Genomic DNA, 20,805 nt, shown 5'->3' on the forward strand with positions numbered 1-20,805 from the left:
TCTAAATGCTAGGGTCGCAGCTGCGTTGATCTCTTATGATGAAACGCAAAATTAGAATTAAAAAAGATTAAATAAATTTTTTTTTTCTGTAAAAATATAATTGAATTCTGATGAAAAAAATATTTATTTATAATTATTTAATTAAAAAAAGAGTAAAAGAGAGAGAGAGAGAGAGAGAGAGAGAGAGAGAGAGAGAGAGAGAGAGAGAGAGAGAGAGAGAGAGAGAGAGAGAGAGAGAGAGAGAGAGAGATAGAGACAGAGAGACAGAGAGACAGAGAGAGACAGAGAGAGAGACAGAGAGATAGAGAGATATATATAGAGAGAATGATGCTGGAAGAGGGAGACTTTGGGGACGTTTATTCAATTTTGATTAATTGGTTCATTAAGTTCATTAAGTGTCCAAACGTTTCAAGCACTAATTGTAATCTACAGAAGGGGAAATTTTGTGTTTAATCATTAGGGATGTACATCCATTTATATACCATTGTCTTATCCCTTTAGATCCCTTAGAATAAATAATCTTATTTTGTTGCGGCTTAGAGTGTGGAAACTGGTTAAGCTGGCCGCTACTGGAGTCATAAACCGCGACAGTAAGTTGGTTAATCCGCTGGTTTAGAACCGGTTCTCTACCTGCCTTACTGAAAAATCATGTATTGTATTGTATTAAAGACAATTTTCCAAGAATAATAAAATAAAAATCATTAGCGTAATACCTGTTTTTTTGGCCCGTGCCTTTGGTATACACAAAATAATCTTATAATTCAAGGAAAGCTGTCTATAATACGATGCAACTAATAGATAATAAACAAGGATGACAACATACATAAGTAGTAAGTAAGGATATAAAATTATTTAGGGGAGAGGGGTTGTCAAAACAGTGATCTTAAGGGATAAGACAAAGAATGATAACCTCATGTACTTCTCTAATGATGACAAACAAAGTTAACCCTTTTTTTTTAGATTAAAATTATTTATTGCTGAAAGATTTAGATAATGCTAGACTGAACGAACCAATCAATATTTAATAAAGTTGTCTTAACCATAACACTTTGGTTAAGTGTGACTTCCGAATTTGCGGGAAGTTCTAGAGATCTTAAAGTCTTTCAAGGCAAAACCCCCAATACCAGGACCATCAAGTTCAACAGCAGGTTTGAGTATAGATTTATTGACACAAACTATTTCAAAGTCCTGAAATTACAAATCAATTAATAAACAGAATAAAATATTACTCGTTAACTTAAAACTTTGAGCACTTTAAAAAAAAAATCTTTTTTTCTTATGGTTAAAGAATCTTTGGGTACTTTGGCTTTAAAGGAAAATTATTTGGTTTATAGACCATTGTTAAATGCATACATATAAGCACATAAAAATTACTAAAACATAATATTTGAAATCATAATAAAGTTTTTTGTGTAGCTGGCTAGAGCCTTAAAACTTATTAAATCCGTCCTATATGCCATACAATTATATATGAAAACGAAGAAAAAACTACCTGAAGTTCTTTAGGTTTAAGCACCTGGCATACTAGGGTTATACACGCGCTCTGAGACCAATGTTAGGCCCAACTCAATTCTCCGAATGTCTTTATCCACACACATATAAATCAGAAGTGGCGTGGCGTCACCAAAACATAAACAATCTTAAAATGCCGCAACTCTTTAGGAAAGTTAAACAAATACGACATTTTTTTGGACTGGAATTATGGGATAAGGAAATTAATTTTGATCTTGATAAACACAAAGCTTCCTCGAAAAGAGGTTGAGACACACCCCCCGTTTGAAAGTCAAATTAACTTCCTTAACGAGATTCAAGATTTTTTGCACTGAGCACTAGCAACATTTCTCACTAAACTCAACTCACCATAATCACATGAGAATGGCCACATCCCGAAAAACATGACAATTTTTGCTCCTAACTAAATGAAACCCCGTGAAATGCATACACATATTATACCCCTCTCTAGGACTCATAATACCTCACTTTTTAGGATAAAAGGATGGGGATTGGTTCGTACCAAACGATATTCCAGGCACATGACACTCACAAGATCACATACACAAAATCCTAAAATGGACAATCCTATTAATCATGATTTTAATAAATATAACAACTTATAATGGTTAATAATCATTTCATAATCAATAGGTAATAGAACATTATTAATAAATCAATAAGTACCTACGAAAATTTGGTTGAAATGTAAACAATAATAGTAAGAACACATAACCAAATAAATCTTAGACAAGAAAATTAAGATTTATAGGTACTTAAAACTAAATTTGTTAAGCATCAAAAAGAGTAGTTAGAAAAAGAATTCAAAATCCTCAGGCAGAAAATTTAAATTATCTTAATCAACAATATAACTTTTCAATACTTAGATATTAGCAAAATAATAATAATATCTCTGTTAGAATTTCCATCGAATTTATGATAAATATCAATTTTAAATCTTTGCAAAACAACATTGAGAATTTAAATATGAATTTTCAATCATTCCTTAATCTGAATAAAATCTTTTACTTGATTGAAATTCATATGTAACTTTGAAGAAAAATCTACTAAAAAAATATTGATTTTTTTCCATAGAATAAATATCGAATCACGCAACCTCGACTCATTTATTCTTTTTTGGTAAACTTTTTAGGTAAGTTTTATAATGAATTGTACTTTTGAAAAGAAATTAGACTCAATAAAAATAAATTTGAGCATATGAAATAGAATAAAAATTAATCGCATTTCGCTTGATTCTTATTTTAGGCATAAAAATAGGCATATGAAAATGTAGCTTTTTACTAAAAAAAAATGTTCTTAATTTTCATAAAATAAGAATCAATTATTGATCATAATTTTTAATAACTGCCTGACTAAATTTCTTTATACGCTTGGCCTGTCCGAATGATCTCCTGTGCTTGAATCTAAAGACATCTTCATCGGCTTCTCCAGTAACTTTCATTGAACACAATTTAACCATCTTAGTATTCAACTCCTCCAGTGGTAAATCCTGCTTGACTTGCTCAGCAGTTTTCACCGGCCACGCACTCTCGTCCTGGCGCAACCATTCTGGACCCAATCTGTACCTGGATCCTGGACCCAAATCTGTTACCTTGCAGGTGCTCCTGGTGCCCAAATCTGCTACATTGTGACTGCCTGGAACCCACCTCCAGTCCTCCTTGTTGGTTGCAGACTGGATTTCGCCGATGCGATGAGAATTAAATGTATTCAACATGGCGCTGTTGGATACAATTTGCGACAATACACATGGCGAATCTGTAAAGTACATCACTCTGACAACATCAAATGGCAAGGCATCTCTGATGGACTTTGACAATCTGGTGGACATCTGGCAACCCATTAACTCGAGGCGTGGAATTGATTCAGTCTTGACCGGCGCAACTCTTGATTTTGACGCTAGCAGGAACGTTTCATACCCTTGCTTAGTATGGCACCTCAGGTATCCCATACACGCATAGGCCTCTGATGACCCATCCAAAAACATCATCAAGGATGGAAGGCCAGTTGGTTCCTCCGGTATTACACAACGGTCAAATTCCAATTTAGCGACCTCAGCTCTGTCCTCCAGCGATTTTACAAGCTCGTCACGTAGATTTTTTGGAATGAAATCTTGCCAACCCAAATTTAGCAGGCATGTTTTCCGCAGGACAAGTTTAATTCTTAACAGAATAGGACTGCAGAGCCCTAAAGGATCAAAAGTCTGGGCGGCGAACCTGTGGACTATCCTCTTTGTCAGGTTTTCATCCAAGGCATTCTGGAGGTTGTACAAATCAGCATCCTCCTTCACCTTCTTTCCCTTGACTTTACCATCTTGATTAACTCTCATGGCGATTGATAAAACATCTGTGGCTGGCTTCCAGATTAACCCAAGAACCGTGGCACTCGTCACCAGAATATATGACTTGTTTGAAGGAAAAACTACCTTTGCTGATAATTCTGTCGGCTTCTTTCATCATCTCCTTGGCTTCTGGCTTAGAACCTGCCCCCGAAATAATATCATCAATGAAGCTGTGCTTCTCAAGCTTGACTGCAACAGGAATCTGAGGTAACTTGAAATTTTCCTCTGGGTAGGTAGGTATTTCTGGCTCCTTCCATAAGTCAGGCTTCGCAACAATATCACTACCTTTGACTTGACCATCTCCATACATCTCCTTGATCTCTGCTTCACTCTTTCCGCCGAACAGGCGGGACGTCAACTTCAAGGCTGTAACTGCCAGATTCCCAGCGGCCAGTTCGCTGAAATTAACCACTTTAGTCAGGTAAATTTCAAGTTGACCGTCTGGCGTCGGGGAAAACAGCACTCTCTTCATCTGGCTGTCGAACTCTGTGGCCAGGATGGAATTATAGAACTTGGAAATGTCTGCGGTTAAACCAACCTTATAACTGCGGAAAAGCATCAGATGATAAAAAATCTTCTGCATTGGCGGCGGTCCTCCCAGCATTATGTGATTAAAACTGGTACCTTTGAACGTCAGAGAACTATTGGCACATAATCTCATGGGTGTGGAACTCGAATCTTCCTTGTGAGCAACCACTATTGACGAACAAGACTTGGGCCCTTTATACTTCAATTCTTCAGGCATCGCCTTTTGAAACACGCCTCGGGCGATGGCGTCATTGAATACCTGCACATACATATCATAGGTACCTTCCTTGACCATTCTGGCACGATCTTTCTCAGCAATCTTTCGGGCCAAACTCTCATTGTAGAGCAAGGTGTGAGGATCTTCAATGTAAGCATATTGACCAGTCCACTTGTTGGATTGCAAGTCTAGAGTTAAACCTGCCTCAATTATTCTCTGCCTCTCACGCTGGTCCCAGGTAGTGCCGTCGGCCATAGCCTTGCACTCTTGGCATGCAGTACACCCTGAACAAAGTGCCTGCGGCTGTATCCCGAATGACTCTGAGGACAAAAAATCAGGCAAGGTGCCTCCACTAACACTGACAGCTTTATACGCAGATTTCTGCTCACCAGCTCCACCGTCAGCACTTGTACAGATAAAACCACTACCAAAAATGGTTCTCCACAACATAGACTGGCTCACTTTCTGGTAGGTTGACGGAAACACGTCAGGATGGGTATTTCCAATGATGATATCCAAGCCTCCACTAACATATGTGAATCTTTCTGGCGGCATCTTAAATATTTCTGCGGCGGTTTCAGGATGGACCGAGCGCATCTCGTTGGCACCGCCGAGGGTAGGCATAACAGCTGCCTCAAATTCCCTCAAATTACCATCCCTGTCCTTCAGATAAAACACAACATTGCGGCAGGATGATTCACTACCGTCAGCAACAGAAATGGTTGTATATCTGCCGGTAGATTTCAGCTTCAATTTGTTGGACAGCTTCTCAGACACAAGCGGAAGATTTGCACCTGAATCAAACATAACGGTGGCATGGCAGGCGCCGCCGCCAGGTGCTACAACTGGAACCAACTGAAGCAGGAAGGTACATGGGCTAGGCGCAGAACTTGACTTGTAGACTGTATTCACACCAGCACTAGCCTCATGCAACAGACGACTATGATATCTGTCGCAATTATTGGTGCCACAGACACCAAGCTTATCCGATTTAGTACACTTGTCAGCAGCATGACCATCACACAGGCAGAGTTCACACAGCTTCTTCTGCTGGACAACTTTTTTTCGGTCAACAACATCCATCTTCTTAAACGTGAGACAACGGAAAATCGGATGTTTATCCTTGCAACTTTCAATAGGACATGCACTATTCCACTTGGAATTTTTGTCCTTTCCAGCCCGTCCATTTTTATTGTCACTGCAGCCAGATACTTGCGCGGCGGCAGCTCTATCACGATTCCTCTTGCCGGCACCAGTGTCATAGGACAGATCACCAGCCAACATTGCTCCTTTTGTCCTCTCGAGAAGTTCTACAATCTTCTTGATATCCGGATTGTTCATGCTGCCCAACTCCATCATAATTTTTTCTTTCAAGACGTCTGGACATTTGTCTTTAAAAATATGAATCAGAGTCAGATGGTGATAATCCTTTGATTCGGAACCAATGATGGATTCTACCTCCTGCATGGTGCTTTTGAAGGTAGCAATTGCACTGACTACGTCTACAGGTTTTTCCACAGGTTTCATCTTATTCAGTTTAGTCAAAATTTTCATAAACCGGCGGGTGTTTGACAAAAACATCTGATCCAAAAACGACCATTGTTCATTATGATCTCTAATCGCTGATACTTGCTTGCGCAGCTCCGTATTGGTTATCACTTTTTCCATACACAGCATCAGACTTAGCCTCTGGTCAGTCAATCCGTAACCAGCGCACAGATCTTTAAAGACCTGTTTAAAGTTGGAGTAATCCGTGTCAGTACCATCGAACGACGGCAACAGGCTATTATCCCAGCGCCCATACTGCGGGTTGGGACTCTGAATATCCACAGCAGACATACTCCTGGAGAGTGCGGCAGGTGTCCCACTCTCATCCAAGTTAGACGCACGACGTTCCATCTCTTTCAGCCTTCGGTACATATCACGTACTTCTTGGCGCAACTCGACAGAAATCTCGAGCACTCCCATGTCCATCCTCACTCTCTCAATGATGTCGAGGTTCTTGGCGACGGTGCTCAACCTCACGTTGTCCGAATCATTGTCAAGCCAGTGCAGAATTTTCGCACACTGCTCCAACGATGCATGAACTTTGTCGGCAACATTTTTCTGTTCACTAGCTTCATCAACATCACGCTTAAACTCGCGCATCTCACTAGTTTCCACGGCAAGCTTTAGATTTTTTATTAGGTCAGATTGGTCCTTGACCTCACTAAAAATGTCACGAATTGATTTTAATTTCACACTTCCACATGAACTTAAACTTTGGCAGGCTTTCAGATTATCATAAAACACTTTTAATTGTTCATCAAACACTTCTAGCCTTTCATTGCCAATAGCGATAGCTCGCTCAATTTTCTGCCTTTTAGTGAGCACCATATTGATTCACTAAGTACTTATTTCACAGAAAAATTGTCACTGTTTTTTGCATCAATAATCAATAGATGCTATTGATCTCTTGAAGAATGCTAACGCCTATTCTTCAGATACTTTGAAATTGTCTTAACAATAACACTTTGGTTAAGTGTGACTTCCGAATTTGCGGGAAGTTCTAGAGATCTTAAAGTCTTTCAAGGCAAAACCCCCAATACCAGGACCATCAAGTTCAACAGCAGGTTTGAGTATAGATTTATTGACACAAACTATTTCAAAGTCCTGAAATTACAAATCAATTAATAAACAGAATAAAATATTACTCGTTAACTTAAAACTTTGAGCACTTTAAAAAAAAATCTTTTTTTCTTATGGTTAAAGAATCTTTGGGTACTTTGGCTTTAAAGGAAAATTATTTGGTTTATAGACCATTGTTAAATGCATACATATAAGCACATAAAAATTACTAAAACATAATATTTGAAATCATAATAAAGTTTTTTGTGTAGCTGGCTAGAGCCTTAAAACTTATTAAATCCGTCCTATATGCCATACAATTATATATGAAAACGAAGAAAAAACTACCTGAAGTTCTTTAGGTTTAAGCACCTGGCATACTAGGGTTATACACGCGCTCTGAGACCAATGTTAGGCCCAACTCAATTCTCCGAATGTCTTTATCCACACACATATAAATCAGAAGTGGCGTGGCATCACCAAAACATAAACAATCTTAAAATGCCACAACTCTTTAGGAAAGTTAAACAAATACGACATTTTTTTGGACTGGAATTATGGGATAAGGAAATTAATTTCGATCTTGATAAACACAAAGCTTCCTCGAAAAGAGGTTGAGACAAAAGTCTCAAAAAATTAGCTAGGAATCTTTTTTCTCTTGGGAAGGTCGAGGTATCCAACCCCAAAATAGGTCTTAACCTCTCCAGGACCTACGAGAAGCTTCACTGTAAAGGAGAACCATATCGGTTCAATGGTTATAGAGATCCTTTGCTACACACACACACACACACACATAAACAGAAAGAATATAATTAAGAACAGTTTGACTAAATAAGCGCATTTGACTAAACGTGATCACACAACTTTAAGGAAAATACATGAAAACAAAGATGACAACATCCATAAAAGCGAAGCTCTGAAATGATATGACAGACAAACATTAACTCTTGTAGAGTGTCAGAACTGAAAATATAAAATATGAATATATAAGTTTTGACAAAATTATACGGTAATTTGTTGCAAAACTTTTTAAATACAGAAGAATGTTTTAGGACATACTGACATTTTTAGGACTTGAATATAGAGATGCTTCGCTTATGATATTTTATCTTATTCTTATAGGAATCATGCTAAGTTTGAAATCGATAGGACAATTCCAGTATGCCTAAATTAACGAAAAAAGGCTATCCGTTACGGACGGACGTAAGGACCGACCTTAATTATAGAAAAGCTTCGCTTTTAAAAATGATCCTCTTTGTTTTTTTGTTTTTCTAGAGCCCTTGATGGTCGAGTTCGAAGCCCCGCAAAGATACCGACCAAATAATATTGGCGGCCTGTGTCATGCAACTGGGTAACTATTATTTATATTCCAGTATGGCTTTGAAACTGATTAATATCCGCTGGATTAGAACCAGTTCTTAGCAATACTAAAAATGATGTATCATATTGTATTATATACAGATTTCTACGAATATTAAAATAAAAATCATAATAAGAAATGTCCAGAAGTCTTTGTTTTTATGATATAAAGATTTTTTAACCACCAACTAAAAAAAGCTTAGACGTCTTTGATTATAATATTAAAACCAGTTTTGTTCATATTTTTGTTTTCTATCCGCGAAAGCTGTTTATAATATGATGCAAAAAATAACTATTCCATTGTCCTATTTGATTAATACAAGGAGGGAGGAGACATTGGACTGTTTATTACACTAGTCCTCACAGTTTTTTTTTTATAATTTTTTCCTATTTGTTAATTCAAAACTAGTAGTGTCTCATCCTTTTAACCATTAATTTTATCTACAGAAGGGACATTTATGTTGATCATCATTGGACATCTTAGGAGACTTTAAAACCTTTTATTTTACCCAACTTTAAAAAAAGAGTGGACATCAAAATACTGTTCATTGTCTTATCCCTTAAGATCCCTGAAACTCAAACTAAATTAATCTTTCCAGTATGGCTTCGAATCCGATTAATATCCAGATTAGAACTGGTTCTCATCCATACGAAAAAACTATGTTTAGCATCGTATTAGATCCGGTTTTCTAAGAATATAAAAATGTACAATTATAAGATTAAAACCAGTTTTGTTTAAACATATCAGGGCTAACATAACTGTTTTAAACTTTTAATTGTTAATTTTTATATCCGCGGAAAGCTGTTTATAATACGATACAATACATGATTTTTCCTAACTATTTAGGTTCAGTGAAGAAGAGGTGAAGCGTATGTACTCCAGCTTCAAGAATGAATGTCCAACAGGGATGTGTGTGTGTGTGTGAGTGTGTATGTGTGTGTGTGTGTGTGTGTGTGTGTGTGTGTGTGTGTGTGTGTGTGTGTGTGTGTTTGTTTGTGTGTGTGCTCCAGCTTCAAGAATGAATGTCCCACAGGGATGTGTGTGTGTGTGTATGTGTGTGTGTGTCTGTATGTATGTATGTGTGTGTGTATGTGTGTTTGTGTGTGTGTATGTGTGTGTGTGTATGTGTGACCAGTAATGGAGTCCCACAGGGTAGTGTTCTTGGTTCTGTTATGTGATCATAATTAGTTGGTAAAGTGATACTCTAGAGTTGTATGTGTGTGTGTGTGTGTGAGTGTGTATGTGTGTGTGTGTGTGTGTGTGTGTATGTACTCCAGCTTCAAGAATGAATGTCCCACAGGGATGTGTGTGTGTGTGTGTGCAGTGTGTGTGTGTATATGTGTGTGTGTGTGGGTATGTGTGAGTATGTATGTGTACCCGCGACCATGGCTAAACACGTAGTGCATCCGCTCGTCGTCAGGAAGGTGATAAGATTGAATCTCAGCCAAAAACCGCGTCATAACTAAAGATGTTGAAAAAAGGTTCCTACTGCTGCTATGTCAGGTGCGCGACATAATTATTTAGAGTAGGGGGAATGCCTTGGATGTTACTTGTCATTGGGTGTTAAACGCCCTGGATTTTTAAAAATCCAAGGAGAATCCCGCCCTTACGAAATAGTTATATAGATAGATAGACACACACACACACACACACACACACACATACCCCCTGGACAGGTTTGATAACTCCAGATGTATTTCACATAGATAGATATATATGTAACGGATCGGACGTTGCAGTTATGTTTTTAAAAAGCAATTGTAGTCCGCCTCGAGCGGTGGTGACGGAGCTACTCGTTGACTTGGTAACGTTGCGGCTGAGGGAATATGAAAGCGATGCGATTCGATCTCTTCGTTTAACGTCTCTGATACGCAAATAACACAAACTAATTTCCAGAAAACACATGATAAAATCATTCGATGTTACAAAGTATTAAAAGTACTAATTTTATAACCAATTACGAGATCCGTCATTTGTGGACTTAAAAATTCAAATGAAAGAAAAATCAATAGAGAAAATTAAACGCTTTAAAATGTTACTAATTTCATAAAAATCTGTCCATCCGTTTAGAATCGCAAAATGTCATTCTGCTTTATTTTCCAAGTGTCTCAAGTAAGCCCCACTACATTTTCTCCCCTTTTTATCTGGCTTGACAGTCATGCCAGATAACATAAACACTCAAATTGGCAAAGACAATAGACTAGACGGCCAATTTTACCTATTATTCTGTCATGGTATTAAAGTGGATATTTAGGTGGCCTAGTCGCAGTGCTGTAGGTTGGCAGGGATGCAGGATCCAGAATAGTGGGCTGTATCTCTGTCATCTGTATCTTCGGGGTTGATGTCGTTGGTAATAGCAACGTTGTCTCTGCTGCTGTAGTAGGTTCTCGCCTCTCAGTTCTCGTCTCTGCTTTCTTCTTTCTCATAAGCTTCTGGTAGGAATGCTTGTTGTAGAGATAGAGGTGAGCAACTAGGGCGATAGCGGCTCCAGGGCCAACACGTAGAAAGGTTAAAGCAATGCATATCAGATCAGTAATAAATTTCAGCCCTAGGATGACCAGGCATGCGAATGCCATCATGTCGCCATAATCATGGAGCCAGCTCTTGACGCTGCTCCACAGATTCATCTCTCGCTCCAAATCAGGCACTAAGTTATCAAGGGTGTACAGGGGTAGATTATTGGTGGAAATTTGGTTACAATTTCCATCTCCAACGCAGAGTCCATAGGTAATCTCCTTCAGGCTTGCTTCGGTGTAGGAGGGGAAGGTTAATGTATGTAACCATTCAGCTCGCTCTCTTTCCGTGTATATTCCTCCATGGCTGTAATCCGTCCAGTTAACCAGAGGGGTGTCGATGGTCATCTCCATGGGGGCTTGAGTCTTGATGATGGCGGGGGTCAACTGTACCCAGCCTTCTTTAGACTTGATAGTTAGGGGGAAAGTTGCAGAACATGTTACCCTTGTAGAATGCAACTTATAATGTTTAGTTGCGGCATCGGCGTAGCCATCAGGGTCCAAAGGTATATCTTGATAGCAGTTAACGTCGTCCTTGATCTTCTGGGTCCTCTTGGTGCACTGGAAGGTCATCAACAGATCTCCCTTCAAGAGTCCGTATGTCTGCTCATGTAGCAGAACCGGTTGGTCTGATTCACCATGGTAATGGGTTTCGCATATGGTCTTCCTTAGTGTAACATCTAGCTGGCTGAAGGTTTGGCGCATGCTATATGCCAAATAATTTAAATGTACTGCAGCTTGTAGGTTGACATCCACTTGTCCGGGGTCGATGGTGGCAAGTCTGCTCAGGTCGCTGGTCTTGCCCAAGTAGATTCCATCGTGGTCTGTTGTCAGGACGTTGAAGGGGCAATGCATCAGTTTCATTGCGCCCGTAGTATTGAGTAAAACCTGTTGCTGATGATCCACGAGATAGGTGTCCATGGTGGTGGAGGGGTTGATGGTGTTCACCATCTGTAAAGTGCAGGAACTGTCGTTGATGTTCCACACGAAGGTCGCAGTGCCGGTGATGCACTCCCCTTTATGATATGGACATGGTAGAGATAAATGATCTGTTTCACTCTCTACCTTATTATTACTAACCAAGAATGTCTCCTCCTTAAGCAGGATCTGGTATTCGGCTAGCTTCAGGGTGTTATAGTGGATCGTGTCTCCCATTCGGATGGTCTGCACAATGCAGGTAATCTTGTCCTCTTCCATCTTCAGTGATCCGGCTAGGGTTGCCGAAACATATGTGGGTCGGTTCAGTTTTACTTTGATGGGGTTGCCATATCCAGAAATCTGGTACTCCTGGAGTAAGGACATTTGGCGGCAATTTTCTGCAGTAATTTCCTCATGCCTCATCGTTTGGGGTACCTGTTGCAATTTCAGGTGGCCCCAAACTCCGCATTTGAAATGGTATAGGGATACTCTCACTTCGCAAGAGTACCCATATACTTTCGTTAGTGTTGGTCGCTGCAAAATAGTATAGCGCTCCTTCACTGGAACTTCTTCTGTAGGTTCCTCAGCTCTGCATATTGTTTCCTTGTTAAATTTCTTGATGGTTGATGGGTTTGTGCAATCTATGGTTTCAATTGAGTAAGCTTCACTAGTTGGTGCTACCGAAGCCGTTAGCACCGCGATCAGTGGTAGGAAGATTATCGACATGATAAAATTCCACCTCGCGAGTCTCGAAAATCACCGCTTGACACACTCTTTGTCCTTTGTTAAATTCCACTGCTTCGGTACTCAAATTCCAAAAGACTGCTTGTATCTCGCCTGTGTAGTCGCTGTCCACTAATCCTGCCAGTAGAATTACTCCCTCCCGTTCTATGCTTGAACAGCCAAATAACTTGAGAAAGTATCCAGGGGGCACGCGTGTCTGTAGCTTGAGGGGAATGCAAGTTTGCTTTCCAGGGGGAAGTATAGTGTGGGCAGGGCAGTAAATGTCATGGCCCGCACTCTCTTTCGTACCCTTGTGTGGCAGCTTTGCTCCGCGCTTCACGGGGATTCTGATTGTCCGCGCAAGCGTAGCAACTCCCGGTGGGTCCATTTCCTCGTCCGAGCTGTCCAACACCTGCTTGCTCGCTTCAGCTTTCTGTTGCCAAAGTGTCCCACTCCTCGGTTTCTTGCCTCCCAATTTAGCCCTCTCCCCTTTTTCGGGTGAGTCCGTGTAATGCTCCTCATTATCACTCAGAGAGCGCTTCTCTACCCGGGGTGTGTACGCCTCTCGCTCGCGCTGCCTGTCTCGGCGCGGTGTGTGTTGTTGCGAGCTTTCTCTCGGGCTTCTCTCTCTCTCGGTGGTTCGCTTAGCATCGTTCCGTTGGATGCCGGAACCTGAGGGTCCATAAGATCGATCTCTCTCTCTCCCTCTCCTCTCACTCTGCGCTCTGTGCGGTGTGCGCTGTAGTGTCGGTGATCTTGGTGGTGGTGTAACCTGTAGGGGAAGGTTATGGGGGTCAATGTGTGGCGGTTGTGGTGGTGCTCCTCCCGGTGCATTGGGGGGTCCTCCCTCTTCATCGCTGTCTTCCTCAACTGAGAAATCAACTCTTGGGTTAGGCGGCTTCGCCTGTCTTCTTGAATTTGCTCCCCTGCTTCATCTCCATCTTCTTCAAATGGTTCTGGGGGAGAAGTTGGGTCTCCATACATGATTGCTGGTGGGTAATATGGTTTCAACCGACCAACATGGACTACCATATCTTCTGTTTCTCCCGCTGGTATCGTCTGTATTCTGTATAAAACGTCGGCACATTTTTCGGTAATCAGGAATGGTCCACTCCAATGTTTGTCCATCTTCCTCTTAGCTCCTTTACTGCTGGTGGGTGCCAAATAGAAAACTTTGTCGCCTACTCTGAATTCGCGACTGTTTTGATACTGCAAAGCATTTCTTCGTATGGTGGTCGCTTGACTCTTCGCCATTGCTTCGTACATCATCGTGTATCTGTCCAATAAATTTCTCACGGCTGTGGGAATATCCCTGTCATCTTCGGGGTTGGGTAGCCGTAAAATTAAGTCCGCGGGTAAAGTGGCTTCTCTACCCTGGAAGGCAAGAAAGGGGGTCACGCCAGTGGTGCTGTGGATCCTCGTGTTGTACGCAAGGACAACTCCAGGTAAGTACTTAGGCCATTCAGTCTCCTGTCCTTGAATCACGGTCCTCAGTGTCTCTTCCATGGTCCGGTGCCACCTCTTGATGAGGTTGCTCTGGGGGTTCGCCAAGGGGCCCAACTCGTGCTTCACACCAAGCTTCTTCAAGAGTATCTTCATGACGGTGTTGCAGAACTCTTTCCCCTGGTCGCTGTGGAATGCCTGCGGGCATCCAAAGGTGCAGATAAACTTATCCATTATCGTCGTGGCTATTTCGTCAGCGGTCTTCTGCTTCAGCGGGTACGCCTGGACGAAGCGCAACCAGCTGTCCTGCAGTGTCAGGATAAAATTGTATCCTTCCGGCGTCGTGTCGAACTTCCCTACCACATCCATGTAGATGGTCTGCAAAAGAAACCCGTTCTGGATGGGTACGTGTGCGCCTATCTTGATGTTGGCCTTGATATTCTTCTGCACACAGTCGTGACAGACAGCAATCCTCAATCTAATGTCGGCTTGATGTCCCACATAGTAGAAATTCCTCAAGAACTTTGAAATCGTAGAATGCATTCCAAAATGCGATCCAGTGGTCGTTCTGTGGGAATGATTGAACACCTCTTCTTTCAGGGAAAAAGGAACCATTATCCTTCGTCGTTTCCCGGTAAAGGTTTGTATCTCCTGCTCTAGAACTCAATCTTCTGCGATTCTCAAAGTATCAAAAATCTCGGCCAGCCGGTGCACGTCTCTGCTCTCTCCACGTAGAGTTGCCTTGTCAGGTGCAAGCCGGTCGTGTCCGACCCATTTACAAACCTTTTCCAAAATTGGGTCGTCTAGCTGATGTCGGTAGACTCTATCTCTATACCGCTCTTTATCTCTTCTCTCGGGGCCATGTGGAGGGTCGTCCTCATTCTCTTCATCAACGGCTCCGATGTACTCTTCCTGTTCCGCCTCTTCCTCGGCTGTTGGCTCTGGCATATCAGCGTCGGTACGCCTGCTCAATGCATCGGCGTTGGTGTTGAGCTTCCCAGGCCTGTGAACTACACGAAATTCGTATCCAGCCAACTCCTCTGTCCAGCGGGCCATCATCCCGGTGTTCTTCTTCAGTGACTTCAACTGCTTGAGGGCGCTGTTATCCGTGTTGACCTGGAATGGCTTGAAGCTCAGGATCGTCCGAAACTTTCTGATGCCATAAATCACAGCGGAAGCCTCTCCCTTCCATGAGGGATACCTCTGTTCCGCTCCGGTCGTCTTCCGTCCCATGGCGGCAATCAACCTCTCGGCGCCATCTTGAACTTGACTCAATACTGCACTAATAGCTCGTCCCGAATAGTCCGTCGTTAATTGAAACGGAGTATCGGCCTCAAAATCCGGCACAGCTCTGATGGGTGCACTCTCGAACTTGTCTTTCAGTTGCTGGAACTGATGGTCCATCTCCGGGGTCCACTCTAGCTTTGTGGCCTTCTTCTGTGCGTTCATCTCGCACGTCAGGTCGGCGTACTCAGGGATAAAGGACCTGTAGTACCCATAGAAACCTAATACGCTATTGAGTTCGGCCACTGTCTTCGGCGGCGGCCAATTCCTGATGCAGCCACGTAGTCGGGTACCATCCCGATGCCTTCCTTGCTCAGCATATGGCCCAAGTACTGGATCTTCTTCTGAAACAACTTGCTCTTCTTAGCCTTCAGCTTGATTCCAGCCTTGCAGTGGGTCTCAAATACCTGTCGCATCTGTGGCACGTGTTCAGCAACTCGTTGATTATATGAAATAACATCATCAAGATAGCATTGCGCTATCTCGCTTCCAAGCGGGTTCATGGCAGTGCTGATAAATCTGCTGTAGACAGCTGGAGCTGTACTGATGCCGAAGGGCATGCGGCGAAATTGCCACAAACCCATCGGTGTGGCAAACGCCGTCAGCTCCCTGGACGCTGGATCGATGCTGATGTTGAAATATGCAGCCGTGGCATCTAACGTAGAATACACACGGTGCCCTCCTGCGCGGTCCAATAAGGTCTGAATCCTCGGCAGAGGATATGAATCTTGCTCGAGGCAGCTGTTCAGTCGGCAGAAGTCCACTGCCCATCTGATCTTTCCGTCCTTCTTGCGGACAGGAACAAGGGGGCTCGCCCATGGTGACGTACTCGGTTCAATGACGCCCTGGTTGAGCCAGTCTGCCATCTGTGCCTCCAGATCCTTCAACATCTTAGGGTTCAATTCCCTGTATCTCTGTCTGATGGGCTCCGTCCCTGGCTTGAGTCTCAGCTTCATGGTCACCAGGTCTGTGTGCCCAGGGGCCTCCCAACTGAATATATCTCAATATTCCCAGATGAGCTCCTTGACTTGCTTCTTAACATCTGGGTGTTCATTCAGTAGCTCGTTGTCTTCCATCTCTAGGTCCGCCCATACTTCCTTGAATGTGGGGTTCTCCATCTGCTCCTTCGTCATAGGCTTGCCGTGGTCGCCCTTGTTGCTCTCAGACATGGCCTGTACTACCTCACTGGGTTCTCTCAACACCAAGCTCTCGGTACTTATCACCATACTACTGTCTTCACAAATCTCGGCGGTAAACACGCACCCAGCCGCTGCGACACAAGGCTGCCCTTGAAGATTTACCACAGGTATGCGTAGAATTCCATTCTGTTGTGCTGGATACACTCCTTCAAGCACACGCACGTCTTGACTATCACCTAAAACGGCTTCTTCTACCATGACAGTCATTTGGGGGCGGATTTCTCGACTGGGAAGAAAATTCAAGACGGACACTGTTTCCCCAGCAAGAATCCTAGTCGCTTGGACAGACAAACGGACAGGGCGCGGTTTTTTCCTAACGCGACGGTTTTCAAACGAACAACCAACCCTTGTGCATCCCGAGGCGATCCCTTAACATTACAAGTCCAAACGTTTTTGCGCTCAAAATCTACTTTTGCTTTGTGCTTAAAAGAAAGTTGCGCAATATATGACTCTACTGGATCTGGTTTAAGTTCTTTAAAATCTCTGGAATGGTGCACATTACCATTCACAAAATTGTCTTCAACTTTACATAATTCTTTAACAGTGGGTTTACAAACATTTAAAGCACTACTATAGCTACTTATTTCCGCGTTCAATTCCTCGAAGGCTCGTAAAGAAACACTTATCTGAGGATTGGGGGGCAAGTGCTCCCCCGGCGGTTTTCCAGACCGCTCTTCGTCTTCTGAGGCGCTCTCAGCCTCGGAGTTGATGGACTGCACCAGCGGGACCTTCATCTTCTTCACGACCAACGTCGCCTGCTCCGGTGATGAATAATCCAGGATCCCGCGTATTTGCTCAATCCACTTGCAACCCAAGTTGATGGGGGTGCGAAGCTCGGGTATAACCAAGGCTTCCTGAATGTAGCTAGGACAATCATCTCCAAGGATGACGCTAATGTTGTAAACACGGCCGATGACGCTCATATCGCCGACATTCGCCGCTGTTCCTACTGTTAAATCGCAAGGAACAATCGGCAGCTGTAACTTCCGGAATAACTCCTCATTTACGGCGACTCCTTCGTGCAACTTATTTCCAGTATCAATAAGTCCATAGGTCCGAACAGTTGGTCCCTTTGCACGTAGGCTGATCTTAACCATTGCCCGGGCGCCTCGTCGTCCTTGCATCTCGTTGAGGGTGGTAGGGTATACAGCTGCTGAGGAACTCCGACCTACCGACGGGAGCCCTCTCTGCCATTTTTTGACTTCGGGTTTTGGTGGCCAACTGCTTCGAGACAGTTGACATCGCCATAGTACTGGGCTTGGTCCTCGTCACCTACACCACTATCGTTGTCTCCAGGTTTGTTGGCACGCATCTCTCGTACAGCGGCACGGACACGATCCTGCTGCTGACCTGCATAGCGTCCTCTACCATTGTTGTTGGCATTCCTCTCCTGGTTCTTCTTGTGCACGTTCGCCAGCCTGTCCTCAGGAATGGTACACGTCTTCTGCCAATGGCCAGGCGTGCCACACCGCCGACAATTACCTTTCGGTTTGTCTTTGGTGGCACCGCCCGTACCCTTACTCGCTTGCTGCTTCTTCTTAGGGCAATTACGCGAATAATGGCCAGTCTGGTTACAGTTGTAACACTTGACGCTACTGTTCCCCTCTCCGACGGCATTGACCTCCATGTCTTCCGTGCCATCAGTGCGATAGATAACACGGTTAGACGTGGCGAGGCCGTCCATGGAGGTATCCTCTGCATCTCCATGTTGGATCAGTTGCCTCTGGGTGGCAATCTCGTTCATAATTGTAGCACGCAAAATTGCCATACTGGCGATTGAAGGTAATTGACAAAAAACTCTTTTCCGTACCTCACGATGACGTAGACCAAGGGTCACTTCTTTACGGAACTGCTGAGGGTCACGATTGTCTGGTGGGTAAGCCTTCAGCCACATCTGCTCCTTCTTGGCGAGGTAAGTCTGTGGTATCTCGTTCTTACCTTGCGTCAGTCGCATATAAGCATCCTTGTTGATATCTGAATCCGAAGGTGCTAGGAAAATTGCGTCCAGCCGCTCTAGAACCTGCTCATAGCTGAGCACATCTTGGCTGTCGGCAACTTCTTGAGCCATCTGGAAAGCTTCACCGTCCAAACTCTGGATGTATTGTTCCTTCCTGCCCTCTTGGTCCGATGAGTGATGTCGGGCGATCCTAAACGCATTTTCCATCTTCGTTTTATGACCGTCCCAGTCCTCGCCTGCACAGTTAGAAAAACGAGGGAAATTGTGTTTACCAAGCTTACGGCGCTGGTTCTCCAACCAATTGTTGCCCAACTGAATGAGCTGAGCCTGCTCATTCTGCGCTCCTTCTGCTTGAGCCTGCTGAATTGCGCGCTGCAAATTCAACTGTTCTAGATCCGCAGCTTGCGCCATCGTTGAAACTTAGTGAAATTTCTTCAAAATTTGAACAAAATTTTACCAAATTGGTGCTCCACACGTCAGAATGGTCCCACACTGGTCTCCAAACACAGTATTTCTCGTCCTTTCTGGCCTCAGTTATCATACAAACTGTCTGGTTGCACACAATCGTCGCTAAATTACCGTAGTTCCTCGGGGTAATTTCCACAAACCTCCTGTTGAGCACTTAGTTTGATCCGCACACTGCTGACACCAGTTTCGCTGTAACGGATTGGACGTTGCATTTATGTTTTTAAAAAGCAATTGTAGTCCGCCTCGAGCGGTGGTGACGGAGCTACTCGTTGACTTGGTAACGTTGCGGCTGAGGGAATATGAAAGCGATGCGATTCGATCCCTTCGTTTAACGTCTCCGATACGCAAATAACACAAACTAATCACGTATGCCCACAGGGGTCTTAGAATGTTCTATACGATTAATAGCAGCTAGAAGTAGCTTCGGAAAAATTAGGAATTAGATCCTCCAATAAAGACTGATTCTGCGGAACTGATATATTTAGATAGAAAAATCATAGTTTACACAAATTAATGAATATATAATACATATAGGAAAATTACAGAGTATGGTGGGCGTTTACTGATCATGCAGGGATGGCTAAGGATACACGTAGGTCTGCACACAACATTTAAGCAGGCCGGAGTGTATGGTGAGTTTCCATGATAGTCACGTTCAGTTGTGCCGTGGAAATCTCCGTGATGCATTAGGGATGCCGTCCCTGGATATCTGGGCTGCTTTCCACTAAAAGAGTACAATGTTACATATCTCTTAAAATCTACACGCGCAGGCTTAAAAAGGTCAAAGATACATATTTATGTTCAACAGAAATATGTATTTTGAATTCTTGGAAATTTTCCAGAAAACACATGATAAAATCATTCGATGTTACAAAGTATTAAAAGTACTAATTTTATAACCAATTACGAGATCCGTCATTTGTGGACTTAAAAATTCAAATAAAAGAAAAATCAATAGAGAAAATTAAACGCTTTAAAATGTTACTAATTTCATAAAAAGCTGTCCATTCGTTTAGAATCGCGTAATGTCATTCTGCTTTATTTTCCAAGTGTCTCAAGTAAGCCCCACTACAATATAGATAGATATAGATAGACACACACACACACACAAACACATATCCCCTGGACAGGTTTGATAACTCCAGATGTATTTCACATAGATAGATAGATAGATAGATATAGATAGACACACACACACACACACACATACCCCCTGGCCAGGTTTGATAACTCCAGATGTATTTCACATAGATAGATAGATAGATATAGATAGACACACACACACACACACACACACACACACATCCCCTGGACAGGTTTGATAACTCCAGATGTATTTCTTTAGATAGATAGATAGATAGATACACACACACACACACACACACATACCCGCTGGACAGGTTTGATAACTCCAGATGTATTTCACATAGATAGATAGATATAGATAGACACACACACACACACACACACATACACACACACATACCCCCTGGACAGGTTTGATAACTCCAGATGTATTTCACATAGATAGATAGATAGATAGATAGACACACACACACACACACACACACACACACACACACACACATATCCGCTGGACAGGTTTGATAACTCCAGATGTATTTCTTTAGATAGATAGATAGATAGATACACACACACACACACACACACACATACCCGCTGGACAGGTTTGATAACTCCAGATGTATTTCACTTAGATAGATAGATATAGATAGAC

The 20,805-nt window shown here is 42.7% G+C and overlaps 1 protein-coding gene across 1 annotated transcript in view; it reads left to right on the forward strand.

Annotated features, from left to right (window-relative positions):
* The first annotated feature begins 544 nt into the window (after nt 1–544).
* Nucleotides 545–20,805, forward strand: part of LOC145307432 (calsenilin-like) — a 31,361-nt gene continuing 11,100 nt past the window's right edge. The window contains exons 1-3 of the mRNA XM_080149874.1: nt 545–590; nt 8,478–8,553; nt 9,409–9,463. Coding sequence (XP_080006000.1) covers nt 8,486–8,553; nt 9,409–9,463 — 123 coding nt within the window. The 5' untranslated portion in view covers nt 545–590; nt 8,478–8,485. The remainder of the gene's footprint in view (nt 591–8,477; nt 8,554–9,408; nt 9,464–20,805) is intronic.

The sequence above is a fragment of the Acartia tonsa genome, chromosome 15 (assembly GCF_053477335.1).
Source record: "Acartia tonsa isolate MP-2025a chromosome 15, ASM5347733v1, whole genome shotgun sequence".
Lineage (NCBI taxonomy): Eukaryota > Metazoa > Arthropoda > Copepoda > Calanoida > Acartiidae > Acartia > Acartia tonsa.